The sequence below is a fragment of the Gorilla gorilla genome, chromosome 13 (assembly GCF_029281585.2).
Source record: "Gorilla gorilla gorilla isolate KB3781 chromosome 13, NHGRI_mGorGor1-v2.1_pri, whole genome shotgun sequence".
NCBI classification, from domain to species: Eukaryota; Metazoa; Chordata; class Mammalia; order Primates; family Hominidae; genus Gorilla; species Gorilla gorilla.
The window spans coordinates 81,924,530-81,951,452 of NC_073237.2; the positions used below are offsets into that span (position 1 = coordinate 81,924,530).

The 26,923-nt window shown below is 40.6% G+C and overlaps 1 protein-coding gene across 10 annotated transcripts in view; it reads right to left on the reverse strand.

The window, feature by feature from the left end:
* AGTPBP1 (ATP/GTP binding carboxypeptidase 1) overlaps positions 1-21,580 on the reverse strand; it is a 193,098-nt gene extending 171,518 nt beyond the window's left edge. For 2 of the 10 annotated variants that reach the window (XM_055350687.2, XM_031014673.3), the window contains exon 1: positions 21,321-21,523. In XM_055350687.2, the coding sequence (XP_055206662.1) occupies positions 21,321-21,508 (188 nt within the window). In that variant the 5' untranslated portion in view covers positions 21,509-21,523. Of the gene's footprint in view, positions 1-3,747; positions 3,889-4,406; positions 4,976-21,320 lie in introns of those variants that run through there. The other 8 variants (XM_063696502.1, XM_055350682.2, XM_031014672.3 and 5 more) reach the window with 8 other exon arrangements.
* Between the last annotated feature and the right edge of the window lie 5,343 nt (positions 21,581-26,923).

Below are 26,923 nucleotides of genomic sequence, written 5' to 3' on the forward strand. Positions count from 1 at the left end.
TTTGTAGTTCTCCTTGAAGAGGTCCTTCACAACCCTTGTATGTTGGATTCCTAGGTATTTTATTCTCTTTGAAGCAATTGTGAATGGGAGGTCACTCATGATTTGGCTCTCTGTTCGTCTGTAATTGGTGTATAGGAATGCTTGTGATTTTTGCACACTGATTTTGTATCCTGAGACTTTGCTGAAGTTGCTTATTAGCTTAAAGAGATTAGGGGCTCAGACAATGGGGTTTTCTAAATATACTATCATGTCATCTGCAAACAGGGGCAATTTGACTTCCTCTTTTCCTAACTGAATACCCACTATTTCTTTCTCTTGCCTGATTGCCCTGGCCAGAACTTTCAACACTATGTTGAATAGCAGTGGTGAGAGAGGGCATCCTTGTCTTGTGCCAGTTTTCAAAGGGAATGCTTCCAGTTTTTGCCCATCCAGTATGATATTGGCTGTGGGTCTGTCATAAACAGCTCTTATTATTTTGAGATACATTCCATCAATACCTAGTTTATTGACAGTTTGTAGCATGAAAGGCTGTTGAATTTTGTCAAAGGCCTTTTCTGCATCTATTGAGATAATCATGTGGTTTTTGCCATTGGTTCTGTTTATGTGATGGATTATGTTTATTGATTTGCGTATGTTGAACCAGCCTTGCATCCCAGGGATGAAGCCAACTTGATTGTGGTGGATAAGCTTTTTTTTGTGCTGCTGGATTCAGTTTGCCAGTATTTTATTGAGGATTTTTGCATCGATGTTCATCAGGGATATTGGTCTAAAATTCTCTTTTATTGTTGTGTCTCTGCCAGCCTTTAGTATCAGGATGACGCTGTCCTCATAAAATGAGTTAGGGAGGATTCCCTCTTTTTCTATTGATTGGAACAGTTTCAGAAGGAATGGTACCAGCTCCTCTTTGTACCTCTGGTAGAATGTGGCTGTGAATCCGTCTGGTCCTGGATTTTTTTTAGTTGGTAGGCCATTAATTGTTGCCTCAATTTCAGAACCTGTTATTGGTCTATTCAGAGATTCAACTTCTTCCTGGTTTAGTCTTGGGAGGGTGTATGTGTCCAGGAATTTATCCAATTCTTCTAGATTTTCTAGTTTATTTGCATAGAACTATTTATAGTATTCTCTGATGGTAGTTTGTATTTCTGTGGTATCAGTGGTGATATCCCCTTTATCATTTTTTATTGCGTCTATTTGATTCTTCTCTCATTTCTTCCTTATTAGTCTTGCTAGTGGTCTATTTTGTTGATTTTTTTCAAAAAACCAGCTCCTGGATTCATTGATTTTTTTAAGGGATTTTTTCTGTGTGTCTCTCTCTCCTTCAGTTCTGCTCTAATCTTAGTTATTTCTTGCCTTCTGCTAGCTTTTCAATTTGTTTGCTGTTGCTTCTCTAGTCCTTTTAATTGTGATGTTAGGGCGTCGATTTTAGATCTTTCCTGCTTTCTCTTGTGGGCATTTAGTGTTATAAATTTCCCTCTACACACTGCTTTAAATGTGTCCCAGAGATTCTGGTACGTTGTGTCTTTGTTCTCATTGGTTTCAAAGAACGTCTTTATCTCTCTGCCTTCATTCCGTTATGTACCCAGTAGTCATTCCGGAGCAGGTTGTTCAGTTTCCATGTAGTTGTGCAGTTTTGAGTGAGTTTCTTAATCCTGAGTTCTGGTTTGATTGCACTGTGGTCTGAGAGATAGTTTGTTGTGATTTCTGCTCTTTTGCATTTGCTGAGGAGTGTTTTACTTCCAATTATGTGGTCAATTTTAAAATAAGTGCAATGAGGTGCTGAACAGAATGTATATTCTGTTGATTTGGGATAGAGAGTTCTGTAGATGTCTATTAGGTCCACTTGGTCCAGAGCTGAGTTCAAGTCCTGGATATCCTTGTTAACCTTCTGTCTCGTTGATCTAATATTTACAGTGGGGTGTTAAAGTCTCCCATTATTATTGTGTGGGAGTCTAAGTCTCTTTGTTGGTCTCTAAGGACTTGCTTTATGAATCCGGGTACTCCTGTATTGGGTGCATATATATTTAGGATAGTTAGCTCTTCTTGTTGAATTGATCCCTTTGCCATCATGTAATGGCCTTCTTGGTCTCTTTTGATCTTTGTTGGTTTAAAGTCTGTTTTATCAGAGACTAGGATTGCAACCCCTGTTTTTTTTTTTTTGTTTTTTTTTTGTTTGTTTTTTTTTTTTGCTTTCCATTTGCTTGGTAGATCTTCCTCCATCCCTTTATTTTTAGTCTATTTGTGTCTTTGCATGTGAGATGGGTCTCCTGTATACAGCACACAAATGGGTCTTGACTCTTTATCCAATTTGCCAGTCTATGTCTTTTAATTGGGGCATTTAGCCCATTTACATTTAAGGTTAATATTGTTATGTGTGAATTTGATCCTGTCATTATGATGTTAGCTGGTTATTTTGCCTGTTAATTGATGCAGTTTCTTCATAGCATTGATGGTCTTTACAATTTGGCATGTTTTTGCAGTGGCTGGTACCAGTTGTTCCTTTCCATGTTTAGTGCTTCCTTTAGGAGCTCTTGTAAGGCAGGCCTGGTGGTGACAAAATCTCTCAGCATTTGCTTGTCTGTAAAGGATTTTATTTCTCCTTCACTTATAAAGCTTAGTTGGCTAGATACGAAATTCTGGGTTGAAAACTCTTTTCTTTAAGAATGTTGAATATTAGCCCCCACTCTCTTCTGGCTTGTAGGGTTTCTGCTGAGAGATCCACTGTTAGTCTGATGGGCTTCCCTTTGAGGGTAACCCGACCTTTCTCTCTGGCTGCCCTTAATATTTTTTCCTTCATTTCAACCTTGGTGAATCTGACAATTACGTGTCTTGGGGTTGCTCTTCTCAAGGAGTATGTATGTGTTGTTGTCTGTATTTCCTGAATTTGAATGTTGGTCTGCCTTGCTAGGTAGGGGAAGTTCTCCTGGATAATATCCTGAAGATTGTTTTCTAACTTGCATCCATTCCCCCCGTCACTGTCAGGAACACCAATCAAACGTAGATTTGGTCTTTTCACATAGTCACATATTTCTTGGAGGCTTTCTTCGTTTCTTTTCACTCTTTTTTCTCTAATCTTGTCTTCTTGCTTTATTTCATTAATTTGATCTTCAATCACTAATATCCTTTCTTCGACTTGATCGAATCAGCTATTGAAGCTTGTGCATGCGTCACGAGGTTCTCGTGCTGCGGTTTTCAGCTCCATGAGGTAATTTAAGGTCTTCTTTATACTGCTTATTATAGTTAGCCATTCATCTAACCCTTTTTCAAGGTTTTTAGCTACCTTGCGATGGGTTAGAACATGCTCCTTTAGCTCAGAGAAGTTTGTTATTACCAACCTTTCTGAAGGCTACTTCTGTCAACTCATCAAACTCATTCTCCATCCAGTTTTGTTCCTTTGCAGTGAGGAACTGCAATCCTTTGGAGGAGAAGAGGTGCTCTGGTTTTTTGAACTTTTCAGCTTTTCTGCTCTGGTTTCTCCCCATCTTTGTGGTTTTATCTACCTTTGGTCTTTGATGTTGGTGACCTACAGGTGGGGTTTTGAGGTGGATGTGCTTTTTTTTGATGTTGATGCTATTCCTTTCTGTTAGTTTTCCTTCTAACAGTCGGGCCCCTCAGCTGCAGGTCTGTTGGAGTTTGCTGGAGGTCCACTCCAGACCCTGTTTGCCTAGGTATCACCAGCAGAGGCTGCAGAACAGCAAATGCTGCTGCTTGATCCTTCCTCTGGAAGCTTTATCCCAGAGGGGCACTCACCTGTAGGAGGTGTCTGTCAGCCCCTACGAGGAGGTGTCTCCCAGTCAGGCTACATGGGGGTCAGGGACCCACTTGAGGAGGCAGTCTGTCCGTTCTCAGAGCTCGAACGCCATGCTGGGAGAGCCACTGCTCTCTTCAGAGCTGTCAGACAGGGAAAATTAGGTCTGCTGAAGCTGTCTGCTGCCTTTTCTTCTGGTAGGCACTGCCCAGAGGTGGAATCTAGAAAGGCAGTAGGCCTTGCTGAGCTACGGTGGGCTCCACCCAGTTCGAGCTTCCTGGCCTCTTTGTTTACACTGTGAGAACAAAACCACCCATTCAAGCCTCAGCAATGGCGGACGCCCCTCCCCCAGCAAGCTGCAGCATTGCAGGTTGATCTCAGACTGCTGCACTAGCTGTGAGCAAGCCTCCATGGGCGTGGGACCTGCTGAGCCAGGCACAGGAGGGAATTTCCTGGTCTGTGGGTTGCGAAGACTATGGGAAAAGCGCAGTATTTGGGCAGGAGTGTACCGTTCCTCCAAGTACAAGCTGTCATGGATTCCCTTGGCTAAGAAAGGGAAATCCCCTGACCCCTTGAGCTTCCCAGGTGAGGCGCTGCTTCAGCTTGCCCTCCGTGGGCTGCACCCACTGTCCAACCAGTCCCATTGAGATGAACCAGGTACCTTAGTTGGAAATGCAGAAATCACCCGTCTTCTCCATCAATCTCGCTGGGAGCTGCAGACCGGAGCTGTTCCTATTTGGTCATCTTGGAAGCCTCCTCTGGGTTGAGTGTCCTTCTAAAAGAAACCCTAGAGAAAAAGCTCTTCCCTCCCACCATGTGAGCACACAATGAAAAGGCACCATCTATGAACCATGAAACAGATCCTCACCAGATATGAATCTGCCAGCATCTTGATCTTAAACTTCCCAGCCACCAGAACTGTTAGAAATAAACATCTGGCCGGGTACGGTGGCTCGTGCCTATAATCCTAGCACTTTGGGAGGCCGAGGCAGGTGGATCACCTGAGGTCAGGAGTTCAAAACCAGCCTGGCCAAGATGGAGAAACCCGAACTCTACTATAAATACAAAAATTAGCCGGGTGTGGTGGTGAGTACTTGTAATCCGAGCTATTCAGGAGGCTGAGGCAGAAGAATCACTTGAACCTGGGAGGCAGGGGTTACAGTGAGCCAAGATCACACCATTGCACTCCAGCCTGTGCAACAGAGTGAGACTTTGTCTCAAAAATAAATAAATAAATAAATAAATAAACATCTGTTCTTTATAAGCTACCTACTCTATGGTATTTTGTTGTAGTAGTGCAAATAGACTAAGACAACTTTGAAAATTATCATTACTGAATAACCAGTTATATACAAACCTGTGTCAAAACCAATTTTTGAGAGAACAATCAGTTTATTTCTGTAAACTTACAAATGCTCAATATATGCCACATCATAACACATACATTAATGCCACAATCTACTTTATCCTAGACCCTTAGCCATTTATCACCACTGTTTACTACAAAAGCAACCAAAATAGATTATTTCCTCAAGGTTGTGGGGAAAACCATATCCGCATAAATACTCACATGGTATAATATCTAAGACTTCACTGGCCACTACTTGATTCTTTTTATTCACACAGTAACACAGACAACTAATTTAACAATGTGTTATGCCTATTATCTATCTCTTTCCACTGGAATTAAAGCTCCATGAGGGCATGGATCTTTGTTTTGCTTACTAAATGCCTCCCAAGTATCTAGAAGAATGCCAGCACATTGCAGGTGCTAAATAAATTTTTTAATTAATGAATGCTTTTAAGTTTTCTTTTGAAAAAAAATTTTACTACACAAACAAGCAAGAAAGTCTTCATCTTTAAAAATCCAGTAATATGGCAGATACGGTATAATGGCACACAGTATCTACCCGAATTTCCCTCTACCGTGCCTTCCTATACCACAGGAGCTTGGAAGTTTAAAAACCAAAAAGCATTTCCCAGACTCCCCTGCACCCTGCAGCTACACTTCCAGATGTAACTTAAGTCTACCAAATTCATCACTTGTGAGAGATTTCGAAGATGAGCAAAAGCTGCCTGATTATAGAGGAAAGCATAGACACAGCCATGTTCAGTTTTTCTACAACAATGTATGAAGAGGTCCCAGAGTGTAAGGCAGGGATTCTCAACCTAGAGTCCACAAGATATTGAAAATACTGCTTGAGTTCTTTGAGAGATCAGAAATTTAACAAAAAAATTAAAAAAAAAATTTTTTTAACTTTCGTGCATCAAGCAATGGCAGTATTGACAGTAAATGAACAACCTCATTAACAATTGTGTTAGAAATTAGCCATGTGGTAGTGCACAGTAAAACCAAGTTTATTGAGATACAGTTGTCCTTGATAACTGGTGGTTGCTACGCATAGGGGGAGGATGGTAGGGGGCTAATGAACATCAGCCTCTCCCTCTCAAATTACCTCCACAAACCTCCCCATAGGCACCGCCAACTGCCTGATATAAGCAAAAAAGCTCTACAAGTGTAATGGAAAATTGGAGAGAAATTTTAATTCTGATGAAAATGCCAGCCACAGTGGCTTACACCTGTAATTCCAGCACTTTGGGAGGCCAAGGTGGGAGAACTGCTTGAGCCCAAGAGTTCGAGACTAACCTGCGCAATATAGGGAGACCCCATTTCTACAAAAAATTTAAAAATTAGGTCAGGCGCAGTGGCTCACACTTGTATTCCTAGCACTTTGGGAGGCCAAGGCGGGCGAATCACCTGAAGTCAGGAGTTCGAGACCAGCCTGGCCAACATGGCAAAATCCCGTCTCTACTAAAAATACAAAAAAAAAGTTAGCCAGGCGTGGTGGCACACGCCTGTAATCCCAGCTACTCGGGAGGCTGAGGCAGGAGAATTGCCTGAACCCAGGAGGCAGAGGTTGCAGTTTGCAGTGAGCCAAGATCATGCTACTTGCACTCCAGCCTGAGAGACACAGCAAGACTCCGTCTCAAAAAAAAAAAAAAAATAGCCAGTGTGTTGGCATGCACCTATGGTCCCAGCTACATGGGAGGTTGAGGTAGAAGGATCGCTTGAGCCTGGAAGATTGAGGCTACAGTGAGTCATGTTCACGCCACTGCACTCCAGCCTGAGTAACAGAACAAGACTCTGTCTCAAAAAAAAAAAAAAAAATGTTTACATGTTGCAACTCAGTTACCCCCAATGTTTTGCTATTTGGCGCAAGCTTTGCAAAACATGGACAAAATTACAATGGAGTTATATCATGAAAATTTAGTTTTGTGATTTTTCTCAATTAGTTTTTTGCTATGGTCTTAAGTCTTATACATTAACATCTGTGTTTTACAAATGCCCGATAATCCGATGTGGTAATTTCTGAGGATGAAGTGTGAGAATAGGGCCAAAGGAAAATTCCAGTAAGGTTGGTAAAGAACTGTATCTAGTGAGTCATTTCATCGCACTAGTGCATCAAGAGACATAAAACAAGTCCCTCTTTACAATGCAAATAAGTATCAACGGATGTATACATGGGCTGTACTAAGTTTTCCTATACCATTTTGTGTTGTCTGTGGAAAACAACTTTACAAATATAGCAATGGTTCCAGCAAAATTCAAAAGACACTTAAATACAAATTACATTCATTTGACAAGTTAAGTGTCAAATATACTGGAATCTCAAAACAAAGAGAATAAAGATTTTGTTTTAAAAAAAAATCAGTGAAAAGACTGAGGCAGCAAGTTACATAGTAGTAGAATTTATTGCCCAGAAAAGGGAAAGTCACACAATTGGTGGTGAGAATCTACTATAATTATAATAAAAAAGTGTAAAATTACACTGAGTAAAAGATCAGTAAAATGTTTATATGAAATACAGAAAGAGAAACTGAAAAAAGTTCTACAGTACATGTTGAGCACCCCAAATCTGAAAATCTGAAATCCAAAGTGCTCCAAAATTCGGCCGGGTGTGGTGGCTCACGCCTGTAATCCTAGCACTCCAGGATGAGGTAGTCAGGTCACCTGAGGTCAAGAGTTCGAAACCAGCCTGGCCAATATGGTGAAACCCCGTCTCTACCAAAAAAACAAAAATCAGCCAGGCATGGTGGCACGCGCCTGTAATCCCAGCTACTCGGGAGGCTGAGGCAGAAGAATCACCTGAACCCAGGAGATGGAGGCTGAAGTGAGCCGAGACTGCACCAATGCACTCCAGCCTGGGCAACAGAGAGGGACATCGTCTCAAAAAAATAAAAGCAAACCCCACTTCACAACACAGTGTTTTCTTCACAGAGAGATGCTGGTGTCAAAAGCCCTAGGAAAGGAAATTTTTAAAGTTCTAATTGAAGCTCCAAAAAAGTATTAACTGTTATATAAAAACCTGTTCATTCAAAAATGTTTAAAGAACTGTGTAAAAACGTGGATGAAGAGGACATAAATCTACTACATACAGAAATACAGTGGCTTAGCAGAAGAATTCTCAACAGGTATCTAAGCTGAAAGACGAATTCCAGGAGTACTTTCACAAACACAGCAGACCAGATTTTGCCAAGTATTTTGAGAATGAAGAATGGCCCAATCTACAAACATCTGTTATCACATGAAGTAACTGAACAACTCTCTGCCAGGCCTTAGAGAAAATATTTTTAAGGCCAGTTGTGTTGGTTCACACTTGTTAATCCCAAGTGCTTTGGGGAGACCAAGGCAAGAGGATCACTTGAGGCCAGGAGTTCTGGACCAGCCTGGGTAACATAGTGATATCTCCATCTCTACAAAAAAAATAAAAATAAAAAAAATTAGCTGGGCATGGTGGCATATGGCTGTAATCCCAGCTGCTTGGGAGGCTGAAGCAAGAGGAATCCCTGAGTCCAGGAGTTCAAGGTTGCAGTGAGCTATGACTGCATCACTATACTCAAGCAAGACCGTGTCTCAAAATATATATTTATATATATATATATACACACACACACATACACACACACACACATACACACACACACACACACACACATATATTTACTTCAAGTGACAAGATTCTTGGGAAAAAAAATCCTGTGATTAAAAAAAGGCAATCTTAAAATGTTTCCATTGTTTCTTGGGCTTGTGAGTAAGAATGTTTATCTGCAAATCTCAAGTCTTGCTGATATAGGAGAAAAATATTGAAAAGGAAAAGTAAATACTATTTCCCTTTTCTTTTCAAATAAGTGTAAGACTGAGGAAGGAACCCTTTCTCTGAATCTTGTGCTCAGGCTGAGAACTTAACCTTGAGGAGGAGGAATTTTGCTCTTCTTCCTCACTGATTATACACTTAAGATGAGATTTATGCTCTTGATTATACACTCGAGATGAGATTTACTGATCTACCCCTAAAAAAGTTATGGATTTCCCTGAACCAGTAATGTCCTGCCAATCATAGGAAAGTAATGAACATTTAGCTGCAAGTTTTCAACTTCTTAAGTTTTTTCTTATTTAACAAGCACCTACAGCAAGGAGGAACTGTCTCATGTCAGATAAAAATGAAAACTGTGAATGCTTATTTCAAATTAAACAAAACAAAAATAGGTTTCATGTGAACAAGATGAACTTCATTCTTTTAGTTTTAAAAGGCAATTTTATTGTATATGTTAAAGCCTACAAAAGATGAAAAAAATCAAAACACATACAAATATTTTGTTAACTTGTGGACCTATATTTCAGCCTCACCTTGCCAATCAGAAAAAAAAAAAAGTTGGCTTAGTTCAAAATCTTACATTAATTATGACTTGGACTATATTTTTATTAGTATTACTTTGGCTTATGGTTTTTAATAGCTTTGCTATTTGATATTGTCAATAATTTTCATGGTATATTAGGTGCAAAAGTAATCACAGTTATTGCCATCACTTTTAATGTTAATTGTACTTTTAATTAAAAGTAATGGCAAAAACTGTGATTACTTTCACACCAACCTAAATAAATAACATTAATTAAAATCAGCTAGTAGTAGCATAAAGACAGACATACAGACCAATGGAATGAAAGTCCAGAAATAAACTCATATCTATGGCCAATCGATTTTTGACATGCGTGTCAAGTCCATTCAGTTGGAAAAAATAGTCTCTTCAACAAATGGTGCTGGAACAACTTGATATCCACATGCCAAAGAATGAAGCTGGGCCCCTATGTCACATCGCATACAAAAATTTACTCAAAAGGGATCAGCAACCTCTTCATAACAGGAATCTCTTCATAAACAGCATTCCCTGGTACCCTAAGGGGTAAATTTCCAGCAAATGCCACTAGTGCTGTACTATAGCTTGAACTTGCCCTTTGACATAGCCTTGAATGTGCCCTTTCCAATAAGATCTAAGTTCATCTGGAAGATGGAAACGCACTCTATCTTAGTCCTGGGATAGTCACTGCTCCTTATATCTGCTATTCTTATATTCTTTAGCATTATCTTTACTTCTCACTGGTAAATCTCTTATTACTCCAATCCCCTGTTACAGTCAATAATTCCTTATATTATTCTTTCCCTGTTAAATTACTATGTGGTTTCTATCTCCTGATTGAACCCATACTGATACATTCCAACAATTCTTTAAACTATTTAGCAGCCTATGGTAAACCCTCTCTTTGCTTAAGGGAGAGTAGTTCTTTCTCTACAAGTGTGTCTTTACTGTTTTATTTTTAAATGAAGGATTTGGGCCATGGAGTGGGAGAGGAATCGTACAATATCCTCAGAAATGAAATGAAGTTGTGACATCAACTTTTTTAAATTAGGAAGTGATACTAATCATGCATGGCCAGGGTCAAGAACCATTCCTAGGTCAGCCTATTCAATATTTTAATTGGAACATTAACTTCATCTTAAAGTACTATCACTCCTGTTATGCCTAACTGCTATTTTGAAACTTAGCCTACTATGAGATACCACTTCACAACCAATAGAATGGCTAAACTTTAAAAAGACAGATAATAACAAGTGTTAGCAAGGATGTGGGAAACTGGAACCCTCACACATTGCTGACAGGAATGTACAATGGTGCAATTACTTTGGAAGTAGTTTGGCAGGGTTTTTTTTTCGGGGAGGGAAGTGTTTTGGTTTTTTTGTGTGTGTTTGTTTGTTTTTGAGACACGGTCTTGCTCTGTCACCCAGGCTACAGTACAGCGGCACAAACAAGGCTCACGGCAGCCTCAACCTCCTGGGCTCAAGCAATCCTTCTGCCTCAGCTGGGACCACAGGTGCACACCACCAGCCACCTAATTGTTTTTTTCATTCTTTGTAGAGACCGGGTCTTGTCATATTGCCCAGGCTGGTCTCAAATTCGTGGGCTCAAGCAATTCTTCCACCTTGGCCTCCCAAAGTACTGAGATTACAGGCATGAGCCACCAAGCCCAGCTCAATGATTATGTTATATTTTAGTCCAATCTTCAAACAGGAAAATTGATTTCACCTATTTTATTGTCATTAATTTTATCAAAAAGTATGGGTAAGAGTAAACCTACAAAAAGCTTATGTATCTTTCCTGATCACGCATTCTTATCAAAACCAAACAAATCTGTAAGGTTCACACACTACTCCACAAAAAAATGTTCAGATACTTATAAAAAGTCTAATTAGTTTTGCTTTGTGACATTTCCATTTTACTATCAATAAATGAGGTAGGTTTGAAGAGCAAAATCTCATTACCCTTCAACTATTAAATGATTTGTTTAAAATAACTCTTCCTCCAACTCAGATTTCAACTATTTTCAGACTTAAACAAAGCCAAAATTTCTAAGTCTATACAGATGATAAATGAGATTTAAAATCTTACCTTGAAACACACATTTTTCTCTGCCTCTAACCTATGACTATGACCCTTTTTTTTTTTTTTTTTTTTTTTTGAGACAGAGTCTTGCTCTGTCGCCCAGGCTGGAGTGCAGTGGTGTGATTTCAGCTCACTGCTAGCTACACCTCCTGGGTTCCGGCCATTCTCCTGCCTCAGTTTCCCAAGTAGCTGGGACTACAGGCGCCCAGCACCACGCTCGGCTAATTTTTTGTATTTTTAGTAGAGACGGGGTTTTACCATGTTAGCCAGGACGGGACTATGACGAAACCACTATAACCCAAATGGTGGTTTGGGTTTTTTTGAAGAAACCACTTTATGAAGAAAACCACTATAACCCAAAGTCAGCTCCAGCTAATATCCCAATATAAATCAAAATATATAAAATATGAGGAATAAAAACAGCTAATATGGCATATAAAAAACAAAGAACAGAAATAAGTAATTTACTTCAGGAAGTAATTACTTTAAATGTAAAGGGATTAAATTTGCCAATCAAAACACAAAGATTGGCAGAATAGATTTTTTTAAACGATCCAACTGTATGTTGTCTGCAGGAGACTTACTTTAGATCCCATTGCACAAATACATGGAACGTGAAAGAATGGAAGAAGATATTCCATGCAAATAGTAACCAAAAGAGAGCAGGAAGGGCTATACTAGTATCAGACAAAACAGACTCTGAATCAAATAAGTTTACAAGAGAAAAAGTATATTATATATTAATAAAAAGTTCAATAGAGCAAGAAGATAAAACAATTATAAACATTTACACACCAACAAAATATATGAAGTAGTTACAGATCATCAAAATACGAGGCAAAAATTAACATAATTATGGGAAGAAATACTTCTATAGTAAAAGGTGGAGACTTAATACACCATTCTCAATGAGGAAAAGAACAACCAGAAAGAAGTGAAGAGAGAGATGATTTGAACAACACAATGAATCAACTAGATCTAACATATATTTAGAACAAGGTACTCAACAACAGAATATAAATTCCTCTCAAGTGCACATAGAACATTCTCCAAAACAGGCCACATATTAGGATACAAATTAAGTCTCAATTGATTTTAAAAGATATTTATCATACAAAGTGTGCTCTCCAACCTCACAACAGGATTAAGTTAGAAATCAATCTGAGAAAGAAAACTGGAAAATACACAAATTTATGGAAATTAAACAACGTACTCTTAACCAATGAATCAAAGAAGAAATCACTGGGTTAACCAGAAAACAGACACAAATGAAAGCAAAGACATGACATATCAAAACTTACAGGATATAGCAAAAGCAGTGCTGAGGAGAAAATCTATAGACATAAACACATTAAAAAGGAAGACAGCTCTCAAAACAACCTATCTTTACAACTAAGGAACTACAAAAAGAAGAACTAAACCCAAAGTGAGCAGAAGGAAGAAAATAAAAAAGACCAGAGGAGAAATAATTAAAATAGAGACTAGAAAAACAATAAAGAAATCAACAAAACCAAAAGTTGGTGCTTTGAAAAGATTAACAAAACTGACAAACCTTTAGCAAGATTTAAAAGAGAGAGGACTCAAATTACTAAAATCAGAAATGAAAGGGGAGACATTCATGACCAATTCCACAAAACCAGAAAGGATTATAACAGAGTACTGTGAACAACAGTACACCAACAAATTGGATAACCTAGATGAGATAAATTCCTAGAAACACAAAACCTACCAAGCCTGAACCACAAAGGAATAGAAAATCTAAACAGACCCATAACTATTGAGGAGATGTAATCAGTAATTAAAAACCTCCTTACAGGCTGGGCACGGTGGCTCACGCCTGTAATCCCAGCACTTTGGGAGGCCAAGGTGGGTGGATCACAAGGTCAAGAGATCAAGACCAGCCTGGCCAACATGGTGAAACCCTGTCTGTACTAAAAATACAAAAAATTAGCTGGGCGTGGTGGCGCGTGTCTGTAGTCCCAGCTACTCAGGACGCTGAGGCAGAAGGATCGCTTGAACCCAGGAGGCAGAGGTTGCAGTGAGCCAAGATGGCACCACTGCACTCCAGCCTGGCGACAAAGAGAGACTCCGTCTGAAACAAACAAACAAAAAAACCTCCTTACAAAGCAAAGCCCTGAATCTGATGGCTTCACTGGTAAATTCTACAAAATACTTAAAAAGTCCAGTTCTCTTCAACTCTTCCAGAAAAGTGAAGAAGGAACACTTCCTACCTCATTCTATAAGGCCAGTACTGCCCTGATACCAAAGTCAGACAGATGCTACAAGAAAATGACAGACCAGTATTCTTTATGACCATTAATGCAAAACTCTTCAACAAAATACTAGGAAACCAAATACAGCAACATGAAGGCAAATCAAAACTACAAGATATCACTTCGTAGCTATTAGGATGGCTGCTACCAAAAACAAAACAAAAACACAAAATAGTAAGTGTTGATGTGCATAGATTAGAATCTTTGTGCACTATTGATAGGAATATAAAATGGTGCAGCCACTATGGAAAACAGTATGAAGGTTCCTTGAAAAATTAAAAATAGAATTACCATACAATCCGGCAATTCCACTTCCGGGTATATACTCAAAAGAATTGAAAGCAAGGTCTTCCATGGGAGGCTGAGGCAAGTGGATCATGAAGTCAGGAGACAGGGACCATCCTGGTTAATATGGTAGAACCCCGTCTCTACTAAAAATACAAAAAAAAAATTAGCCAGGCATGGTGACACACACTTGTAGTCCCAGCTACTTAGGAGGCTGAGGCAGGAGAATCACTTGAACCCAGAGGCGAAGGTTGCAGTGAGCCGAGATCGCACCACTGCCCTCCAGCCTGGGCAACACAGCGAGACTCCATCTAAAAAAATTTTTAAAATAAATAAATAAAAAGCAAGGTCTTGAAGAGATGTTTACATACCTAGATTCAAAGCAGCATTATTCACAAGCAACCCAAGTGTCCATTCATCAACGGATGAATGCATAAACAAAATCTGGTATATACATACAACAGATTATCCAGCCTTAAAAAGAAAGTCCTGACACATGGTACAACATGAACGAACCTTGAAGACATTGTGCTAAATGAAATAAGCCAGTCACAAAAAGATAAACGCTGTATGATTGATTCCACTCATGTGACCTACTCAGAGTTGTCAAATTCATAGCAACAGAAAATAGAACAGTGCCTGCCAGGGAATGGACTATGGGGGAGGGGGAGAGTAATTGTTTAATATATACAGAGTTTCAATTTGAGAAGATAAAAGAAGTTCCATAGATGTATGGTGGTGAATGCCGCACAACAATGTGAATATACTTGATGCCACTAAACTACACACTTAAAAGTGATTTAAATGGTAAATTTTATGTTATATATGTTTTACCAATTTTTAAAATAAATATTTTTTAAAGATCAAAATATGAACCTTGTGTTAAAAATTGGGAAAAAAGTTGTTTCAAATATAAATAAAAGTTAAAATCAATAAGATTAAATTAAAAGGTGAGAGATTAGTTTTCACCATGCACCAAAAAGGAGTCTAGAAAGTGTGTTGACCATAAATTAATAAACCTAAAGAGTTCTTGTTAAAATAATATTTTTTAATTCATTAAACTCTATTACATGTAGGCAGTGTTCAGATTTTTATTAACATTATCCGACCATAAATCCCTCTGGCTGACTTTATTATTGTTTTTAATCCCTATATAACCAATATCCTTATAATCTTCATAATTTTAAATCATTTTCCCCTTAAGGAAAAATGTGAGGCAAAGACAGCAAGTGCCTGGCATTTCTCCACAGGGCAGTTCATTCTCAGCATGAATTAAGTGAGAAATGAGCAGAGATTAAGAAGGGAAACCAGGTTGCTTTTTTTTAAGCTTATGAGTTAGATATTAGTGGAGCTTTTCACGTTGTGCCTTCATTGTTTAATATTTACATTCCCAAAATGTTAAATTTGAACATTTATATAGAAATGTACTACCAGGTCTGATTTTTGTTTTTAGATGGTATTCAGATTACTAATACTATAATCCCATTGTATCAGCACCTGACTAAAACCATTAAGAAACTTTCTGTGAATAACCTTTACTGTACTTAATTTTGTATGTTAAAATATTTTTCTTTAAATTTTTTAACTGGCACGTAATAATCATATGATTCTGATTTTAGTAATTTGAGTCCTCTCTCTTTTAAATCTTGCTAAAGGTTTGTCAGTTTTGTTAATCTTTTCAAAGCACCAACTTTTGGTTTTGTTGATTTCTTTATTGTTTGAAATAAAGAAATCAAAAAATTTGAATCAAAAAATCAAAAAATCAAAAAATCAAAAAATTTGAATCAAAAAATCAGTGATCTTTTGATACATGTAATGTATAGCAATCAGATCAGGGTAATTAGCAAATCCATCATCTCAAACATTTATCATTTCTTTCTGTGCATTTGATATCCTCCTGGCTATTCAAAAGTATATATTATCAATTACAGTCATCCTATAGTGCTAGAGAACACTGTAGAGCTTATTCCTACTATCTAGCTATAATACTTTTTTTAATAAGACCTTTACCTTTACCCAAAGCGTAAAACAAAAGCAAACCAGAGACTGTCACTACCACTTCACTTCTTAATCAAACGTTTGTGAGAAATCCTCTTTAAGATTTAAATCCAGAAGTTCTAAAAGCACGGTGCATGGGCCCCTGTGGTCCTGACACTCTTTTAGGGGACCCACAAGATCCAAACTATTTGTATAATACTAAAATTTAAAATCTTAAAATTACCAGCATCTTGGACTGAATTAAAGTCACCATCAACCACCAACAACTATAAAACAAGAAAAAGCCAGCCGTGGCTCACGCCTCTAATCCCAGTACTTTGGGAGGCGGACATGGGCGGATCACAAGGTCAGGAAATCGAGACCATCCTGGCTAACGCGGTGAAACCCCATTTCTACTAAAACTACAAAAAATTAAGCAGGCGTGGTGGTAGGCGCCTGTAGTCCCAGCTACTCGGGAGGCTGAGGCAGGAGAATGGCGTTAAGCCAGGAGGCGGAGCTTGCAGTGAGCAGAGATTGCACCACTGCACTCCAGCCTGGGCGACAGAGCAAGACTCCATCTCAAAAAAATAAAAAATAAAAAGACAAGAAAAAGCCAATGTCACTTAAGAATGTCCTTGAAACAGTAAAAATTATTAATTTTTATGCACCTTTTTATGTGACAAAATGGGCACTTTCCATGAACCATTTCTGCTACATACTGAATTACAATAGTTGATGGCTGTCTCAAAGTAAAGTGCTTCTGTAACTGAATTGACAGCTTGAACTAGCCTCTTTTTTAATGAAAGTGACTGAAAGAATGACTGACAGACTATGGTTATTCAAATTGGAATATTTTGGCAGAGGTTTTCTCAGAAATGAATAAACTGAGCTTGTCACTTTAAGTAAACAAGTCACATTTGTTGCCAATGATAAAATTTGAGCTTTCAAGCAAAAATCCGAATTCTGGAAAACTCATATCCACCACTGTCATGTCAAGACCTAAACAGCTTCCCAATAATTTGTCTCTAACAAAATGGGTGGTGATATTAACAACCATAACTTTCTTTAATATTGCATGATGAAAGATGTCAACATTTGGAAGATCTGCATAACACTGAACCAATATTTACAAATGACCAAGGAATGATGTTACAATCTCAGGAATGAGTATAAGATCCATTCAAAGTTCAAACCAATGGGTTTTACTAGAGCATGCAAAAATCCACTTACTGGATTTCTCATGGCATCTAACCTTTAAGAAATTGCCACTTACTGAGTTTTAATATAATACCAAACAAGAACGTCCACAATTATCTGAAAAGGCTATTAAAATGCTCCCTCCCCGGCCTCCCCACCCTGTTTAGCCATTAACTGTGTGAGACTGGATTTTCTCCATATGTATTTCAACCCAAACAACATATTGCAATAGATTGGATGCAGGAGCAGATATGATAATCCAGCTGTTTCCATTAAACCAGACAGATGTACAAAAAAAGTAAAACAATGCCACTTTTCTCACTACCTTATTTTTTGTTTTAAAAAAAGTTGTTTTCATTAAAAATATGGTGTTTATATTAACATGTAAAGAGTTTATAATTGTCATTTTAAGTGAACTGACAATTTATATTTCCCTTTTCATTTACAATACAGTAAACATAGATAAATTCACAAAAGCTTTTTGGGGATCCTCAACAACTTTTAACAATGTAAAAGGGTCCTAACCAAAAGTTTGAAAGCATTTAGAGTTTTAATATTAGATCCCTGCAAACCAAGAACAAGTATGTAAAATCATACTGGAGGGAAAAAAAAAGTTCCTAGGAAAATTATATGAAAGCTGAAAATGAACACAATGTCAAATCAAAACTGATTTCACTGTATATAATATCAATAAAAAAGAAAATGCTTAGATAAAAAAGAATGCTTAGATAAAACTGATTTTGTGTGCCCTGGAAACAACATACAATATTCTGATCAAATAAACAAGTACATACCTACCAATATTTTGACAGATCACATTTTTGATAGCGGCACATTATAGTCAAAGAAACACCCAATCACAAACTCAAAAACAGATGATTAAAAGATTAAAATAGCAGCCATCACCAACAGGAGGGAGACAATCCAAGGTTCTGTCAGAAGGGACAAACAGGGATTTATCAACAGCTCTCCAGTAGCATCCCAGGGCACCCAGCTCAGGGTCTAGCTGTTCTATTTAAAACTGATTTACATGTTTCCAAGGCAGGAGGCAGGACAGTGAGACTAAGCTTTCATTTAACCCCAAAGGAGCAAATGGGTCATAGTGGAATTAATCTGCACTAATACTGCTCCATCCACCAAAAGTCCTTTTTCTGCTTACTAGATCCCTTTGAAGACTGAGGAAGAGCAACGGTAATAATAGCAATATTTACTGGGCACTTACTACATGCCAGGCACTGTGGGCTAAGCACTTTACATGTATTAATCACTTAATATTTGAGAATATGTTAAGAGTATACACTAGTATTATGTCATTTTTGGAGCTGAGAAAATTAAAGTACAAAAAGGACAAATAACTTGTCTTAAAAAAATAAAAATAAAAATAACTTGCCTAAAGCAAAGCCAGGACCCAAACCAAGCCATCTGGCTCTGAGGCCCAACTCCTTAGCCACTACACCATAGTACACAGGCACAGTAATCAACAATAACATCTGAAGTTTAAAATTCAGTGCCCACCCTACAAAATTTATGTTTTTTATACTGAAACCCATTGCCTAAGGAAAGCTCCCATCTTGCAGATGGCCCTCTGACAGGTGCATCCATTGCTATTCACGCACTGTTCAACTTTCAGATAGTGGGGGACTTCAAGCAAGAAAAGCAGATTTGGGAAGATGAATACTTTGGATGAGGTTTAAAAAAATTCACGCCAGGCCGGGCGTGGCGGCGGACGCCTGTAATCCCAGGACTTTGGGAGGCCGAGGTTGGCGGATCACCTGAGGTCAGGAGTTCAAGACGAGATTGGGTAACATGGTGAAACCCCGTCTCTACTAAAAACAAAAACTTAGCCGGGCGTGGTGGTGTGCTCCTGTAATCCCAGCTACTCGGGAGGCTGAGGCAGGAGAATCGCTTGAACCCGGGAGGCAGAGGCTGTAGTGAGCCAAGATCGTGCCACTGCACTCCAGCCTGGGCGACAAGAGCGAAACTCCGTCTCAAAAAAAAAAAAAAAAAAAAAAATTCAGGCCAGGCTTGGTAGCTCACGCCTGTAATCCCTGCACCTTAAGAAGCTGAGGCTAGTGGATCACCTGAGGTTGGGAGTTCGAGACCAGCCTGGCCAACATGGTGAAACCCGTCTCTACTAAAAACACAAAAATTAGCTAGGCGTGGTGACGCGCGCCTATAATCAAGAAGCTGAGGCGGGAGAATCGCTTGAACCAGGTAGGGGCAGGTTGCAGTGAGCCGAGATCGCACCACTGGCACTCTAGCCTGGGCGACAGAGTGAGACTCCGTCTCAAAAAAAAAAAAAAAAGTAAAATACAAATTACAAAATTTCATAACTGTTGGACCTCTTTTCCTTCTGCTAATGGAAGTAAAACCATTATTATATAGCAGCCTAGCCAGACTTTTCTAAAGAGAAGAATGCCTCAATTCGGAAAAGCTTTATAAAAATTGCTTCTACAAAAGTTTAATTAATAGATTTAAATGCTTTGCAATGTTGGCCAAATACGAGGGTAGTTTTAAGCCTATCCACTTCATTTCCGAGTTCAGAGTGAGTCTGCAGTTGTAATTATGTGATTAATCAATTCAAGGCAGAGTTTTGTGATCATTAAAAATGAACCCATAACTTCACCATAGAATTTAACTTAAGAGAAGTGGAATGGGAAAAAGAGCAAGTCATATTAGAACTCTGCCTGCAGGATGAGAAACAGTGGGTAAGGCACGACTTATTATTTCGCAGTAATTCTACATAGGAAATACAGATCTTTCAGAGTTTTGTTTGGTTTTGACATTTGGCACATGTTTTAAAATAAGCACCATTTAAAGTTCCTTAAATAAATCTTTTTTTTTTTTTTTGGCCTACTGAACTAAAAACATTCCACAATACAATTACAAAAATAACTTTCCGGTTTTCTCAGACAACCAGTTTATAAGAATAATTCAGAAGTTCACAAAGGATAATTTGATTTACATAAAGCTTAAAAAACGGACATAAAAGGTAAGTGAAAATGACCGATTAAGAAGACTGTTAAGGTCCTTTCTAACTACAAATTGTCATGCATTGTAATTAAATACAACTACAATTTTAAACACCTGAAGAAAAAAACCCACATAGAATTAATACTGCCAAAGAAAATTTCCGCTATCTTCAGGTACTTGAGTAGCTATGTTAAAACGGGAAATGGGCTTTAAATTATCAACATTCACATCGATTACACTATGATGCATGAAAACTCCATTCTACAATGAGTAAACGCCCAAGAAAGGAACCCAACCAACTCCAATTGCCCTGGTGCTCGTAAGAGGTTTATACGGCACAAGGGGTAAAACAACGGTAGAGTCGAGCAAACCTTTGGGTTACAACAGTCCTTGAACACTTGCAATTGAGAACCCGCAATTCAGGAAGGAAGACACTAAGGAAACTCTGCACTGTCATCCAGGGTGATCTGATTCAGGTTCAAACCAAACGCTCAAGGCGACAAGTTGTAAACAGAAGACACACTTCAGCTCAAACCACCCAGCGAGAGAAAGCAAACCTGCCCATCGCCGATGTCACAGCAAATCCCACCTTGCTGGCGCTCAGTCGGGAACGCTAGAATTCTCGAAGCACAGGGGCCCGCGATTCAGCGGCCCGCTACCACTGGGGCGGGGGGTAGCGGGGCTGGGCGCGCCCGCCCCCGGCCCTGCAGCCCCTCGGCTGGACTCCCCGCGGCGCCGCGAGCTCGGGCCTGAGAGAAAGGGCAGAGCAGAAAGGGCGGCCTCCGCCCAGAGACCGCGCCCGATACCCTCCGCAAGGTCTGGGACGGGGATCCACCGAGGGTCCGGGGACTGGGGAAGGCGTTTTCCAGACCCAGCCAAAGCCCCACCCCGTCAGGGCTTTCCCTCAAGACCGAGTGCGTTCCCCTCACGCGTTACATGTGTAACATGCGTTACACAACCCGTCAGGTAAGGGGCGCAGGGATCCGGGGTCGCCCCTCCTACCCCAGGGCGCCGTCGCCCGCATCTCCCGCCGCCCGGGGAGAGCAGAGAGACAGCCGGCCGGGACACGCGGACCGCAGCAGGGCGCTCACCGGCTCAGGATGGGGCGCTGGCGGGGACCGCGCAGAGCCGCAGCACCCGGCTCGGCACCTGGATCACGGCGGATCCCTCGCCGCCCGCCGCCCGGTGTTTTCATACAAACCCCGGTGGCAGGCGAGGCAGAGGCGGCGGCGGCAGCTGCGGCGGCGGCGGCGCTGGAGGCGGCGGAACCTGTCCGCATCCCGGGCAACGTCAGCGCGGCGCCCCGCCCACCGCACGCCTTGCCAGCCGGCTCCCAGCACGCGCAGGGAGTGGGGGCGGGGCGTGCGAGGCCGCGAAAGGGGCGGGGCGGAGCGCACGCCCCCTTCCCGCCGCGTCCCTTGTTACCGCCGTGCGCGCTGCGCCCCGCCTCTCTGCGCGCCTGACGGGAGGGAGCGCGCGCGTGGGGGCGGAGCGCGCACGGGAGCGGGAATTAGGGGCGGGTGTTCCGCGCGCTGCCGGCCCCTTGTCCCCAGCAGCCCCGGCCACCGCCCCACCGTACCGAACTGCGAGCGACTCCCCACGTTCTTCAAGTCATCTTTCTGTACACTCCCAACGAGGGCCCCAGCCTTTTCCCGGAACTAAGCCCGCGCCCACCCCCTCCCCCGCCATCAATCAGTCACTTTCTTAGGAAGGGTTCTTAAAGCTCCCCGCGTGATCCCGGGGTCGCATCAAACGCTGGGGACTGCCGTAAAGCTTAGACCTTTCCTGACCTCAAGGAGGGTCCATAATAAGAGGCTGGAAGGGACATGCTGTTACTACAATCGGGCTCCCAGAAAACAACAGGATTGCACCTTGTGGCCAAATCTCAGTAAATTAGATGCCTAGTGCTGCAGCGAACAAAATAGCATGCTGATTTACTGTTTTTTGAAAAGGTGCCTGCATATAATCAAAACGGTAATGCTAAGTTGGCTACTGAAGGCAAAGGCGGAATGTTTTATCTGAGCCAAAGTAATGTGTCAGAGAAATTACTAATACACCCCCTTCTGTTTTGACTGTACTTCAGTGTACTGTAATGTATTGCAAATAAATACTGACATCATTTACTTTTTCACGATGCACAAGATCATGTTTGCTACTGTTTATGGTAAGGAATGTAATATCACAACTAGATAAGGGAATGCATTGAGAACTGTGAGATTTTTGTTTTGTTTTATGATCTTGTTCAAATAAAATTAAGCAGGTGTGAAAGCAATTCAAAAAGTAACCCAAGGTACACCACAGTGCTTCTTACAGTTTGCCCTTGGTAGATGTCTTTATTCAGATGAACAAGAAACTGCCATTTTATAAACATCGTAGTTTCCCTCATCGTGAGCACTAAAAGATAGGTTACGGTATTTAAAACAATTTTAAAACAACCACCACCCCAAACCACCCAATCAGAAACGTATTATCTGAAAATACCCAATAATAATGTAATAATTTTACAATAATGCTAAATATGTATGTAATATACCTGAAACTTTTCTTAAAGAACATGTTTCTAAATGAGTCAACCTGCAATATAGGAAGATATTATGTGGATGCGTGTGTTTGTGGAATTTGAATCCCACTTTCACAAGCCCTGTTAGCATAGTTTGATGACCACAACACAGACCCAGGAGATTAACCCACACAAGATAAATAGCAGCATTACATAGCTTTGAAATGATTCCAATCACATAGTTTGCCACAAGAGTGAGTGATTTATGTTTTGCGGTAATTAAGAACTTAGAGCTACTCCCCCACCCCCGGGAATGTGACATCACTCTTCATCAGATCCCACGTGTATGAAGTTGAAATAAACTTCACCTCTCCTAGCTAATGTGACGTTACACCTTATCAAATACCATATATATGTTACTGACCTCAACTACAGGATTTCGAAATACATATAAACTCAAGAATTTGCAAGATACTTTGAGAGCTCAGCGGGTGGCAGATCGCGTGCTCTGTCAGCCACTTGCCTGAACGCTACCAGCTCAGGCTGCAACAAGGCCACACCCTGTTAGCCTTTAAGCTTTGAAGCCTGTCCACCAACACTGGCACAGCCCTCTAGCATCGTGGGACCTTGCATATCCTCACCAATCTCCTGTATGTTGGACACCATCTCTCCCGAGAACCTCAGCCTCCAAAAGGTAAAGGTATACCTCAGTTGTTTTTCTTTTTCTTTTTCTTTTTTTTTTTTTTGAGACAAGACTCTCACTCTGTTGCCAAGGCTGTAATACAGTAGTGCAATCATGGCTCACTGCAGCCTTGACCTCCCAGGCTTAATGAATCCTACTACCTCAGCCTCCCACTGAGTATCTGGGACTACAGGCACACGTCACCACACCTGGCTAATTTTTTTAATTGTTTTTGTAGAGTCGGGGTCTCCCTAAGTCACCCAGGCTGGTCTCAAACTCCTGGGCTCAGCAGTCCTCCCACCTTAGCCTCCCAAAATGCTGAGATTACAGGCATTAATACCACACCCACCTCAATCTTTAATCAGACTTTACTTTCCACAGAGGTCTGCTTCAATCTTAATTGAACAACTAGGTTTTAATAGTTTTGGAACTCACTCACTATGTAGTTAATAAACATCATCTATGGAGTGTATTCCCTGTGAAATTATTCTCTTAATTCGCTGCCTCTATACATTGTGAACCTAAGAAAATAAATTATCTTCACCTGGCAATAAACCATGTTGATCCAGGATTGTTTTCTCCTTAGCTCAGCTAGATCCAGGTTCTTGTCTCAAGACCAGGAAAAATCAGGTACACGGACGCTTGAAGAGTGAGTGGAGTAGAATTTGTTAAGCAAAAGGAAAGCTCTCAGCAAACAGAAGGATCCTGAAAGCAGGTTCCCAGTTGCCCGCTTCACAGTTGAATGCAAGGGCTTTTACATGCAAGCTGATGGGGCCAGGTTCCCTATTTGTGTAAGGCGCAAATTCCTGGTGGCTCCACCCCATTCCCCCAGTGTGCGCGCGGGCCCTTAGTCCACTGTAGGCATGTTTAGGCAAGACCCCTGTGTAAGTTCCCTTATTTATACGAAACATGGGTGGGAGCTTCTCTGGGGACCCTTTGCTTACTATCTGCCTAAAGCAAGCTGGCTGACGCCTTTCAATGTGATTCATGAAATCACACTTTTATCTCTCTACTTTGAACCATACAAAACACAGAGCTAATTTCTATTGGTCACTCTTTCCACAGCTTCTTCAATAAACCTTATTATGATATATAAAACTAAATGTGAATGGCTGATATAGATCAGAGTTGGACTATATAATGGAATTCATTTAACTTGGATGCCTCTATTCAGTCTAGCCTTGTAGGTACTCAGTAAATGTTTTCCTGTTTCATTTTTGGACTAGTCATGGGGAGAGAGAGGTGAACATTGGAGCCCAGCTATCTCTTTCTCCTCTTCTGCGGATCACCTTATCTCCATGCTTTTAATAAGGTAACATACAAAATGCAACACACTGTATTACAAAACTCTATAGTCATAAGGCTTAGAACAGCCATGGACCTCTCAAAAAGTCTACAGCAATTTCCATCTAGAACATAAATGTTAGGAGAGCATGATTGATCATGAGGTTTCTGAAACATAGCTGGTCCTCTGGAGTTAGAGGATTGATTGTTATAACTATTCAACAATCAACCATTTATTGAGCACCTCTTATGTACCAGACAGTCCTCTTGAGATCTTCTGAGGAATTAAGCAAATGATAATGCTCAACAAAATACCTAACCACCGCCTTGTGTCAAACTAAAAGGTTTACCACAAATAGACCACAGAACAGAATGTAGTACAAACGACCAGAGCTGAATCTCAATGAATGCGTCAAAACTGGGAAATGGAGGGAAGCAATCTGGGATTTCACACAATGAATGGTTCTGATGCAAAATCTTTTACAGTGGCAAATGGTTTCCATGGTAAACTGTGAATGATATATAATTCGGGGTCAGAAAAATTGAACTTAAAGGCCAGGTGTGGTGGCTCATGCCTGTAATCCCAGCATTTTGGGAGGCCAAAGCAGGAGGATCAATTGGTGATATAGGAGTTAAGAAGAAATCACTTAGGCAGATAGTGAGAGTATGGCAGCCTTTGGTAAGGCTTTTCTCTTTAATGAAAAGCAGCCCCAAATCATTTTCTAACAAAGAGCAGCCTATAAGGTCGAGCTGCAGACATAGACAAGCAATCTGGGAGCTTGCACTGGTGAATGCCGGCAGAAACTCGGGGCTAGACATGTTCAAGATGGCAGCTCCACTTTCCCTTCTCTTTGTCAGCCACGTTTACAGTAAGAAGAAGACAACATGGTGCAGATCAACAGGAAAGCCCATTTGCAGAATAAGATTAGGGTGGGGCGACCAACCTTCCTTTTCCCCTTGCCCCCACACAGTATATAGACGTCATACCTGATGGAACCAATCTGTGAGCCCCATATAAATCAGACACCGCCTTCTCCAACCTGCTGCCTATAAAATCTGCTGCGATCCACTGCCTCACCCCCTCTTTGGACATCTCTCTTTTCCAAAAAGCTGCTCTCCTCTCTCCTTTCTTCTAACTATCAACTTCCACTACTTAACCCACCCACATGTGTCTCTGTCCTAAATTCTTTCTTGGCACACAACAACAAACCACAGGGTATATACCCCAGACAGCATAGGCATATCATTGGAGCCAGGAGTTCAAGACCAGCCTGGACAACATAGTGAGACCCCCCACATCTCTACAAAAATTAAAATTAAAATTAGCTGAGTGTGGTGGTGCATGCCTGTAGTCCTAGCTACTTGGGAGGCTGAGGCAGGAGGATAGCTTGAGCCCAGGAGTTCAAGGCTACAGTAAACTGTAATCACACCACTGCACACCAGACTGGGCAACAGAGCAAGATTCTGCCTCTAACAAAAAGGAAGAGTTGGGGGAGAGAGAGAAAGAAGCAAAATTGAGTAGAGACTTAGTGTACAGCATGATGGCTATTGTATACTGGAAATTTGCTAAGAGAATGGATTTCAGGTACTCCTACCACAAAAAAAAAGCCAAAATGCTAACTATGTGAAGAGATAAATATGTTAGCGTGACTATAGTAATCATTTCACTATGTATATCAAAACATCATGTTGTATACCTTACATATGTACAATTTTGTTTTTTTGAGACAGGGTCTCACTCTGTCACCCAGGCTGAAGTGCGGTGGCATGATCATAGCCCACTGCAGCCTCCAATTCCTGGGCTCAAGTGATCCCCCTGCCTTAGCCTCCTAAGCAGTGGGACTACAGACACACACCACCACACCTGGCTAATTTTTTTTTTTCTACTTTTTATAGAAAGTGTCTTGCTATATTTCCCAGGCCGGTCTTGAACTCCTGGCTTCAAGTGATCCTCTGGTCTTGGCCTCCCAAAGTATTGGGATTACAGGCCTGAGCCACCATGATTGGCCCCAATTTTTATTTTTAAAAAATCAACTGGCCACAGATATATGGTTACTAAACTCTCAGTTCTATTCCATAGGTCTATATGTCTATCCTCATGCTAGTATCACACTATTTTTATTACTGTAGGTTTATATTAAGTCTTGAAATCAGGAAGTAAGTCCTCCCACCCCTTGCTCTTCTTTTTCAAGATGATTTTGGCTATGCAGGGTCCCTATAATTTTCCA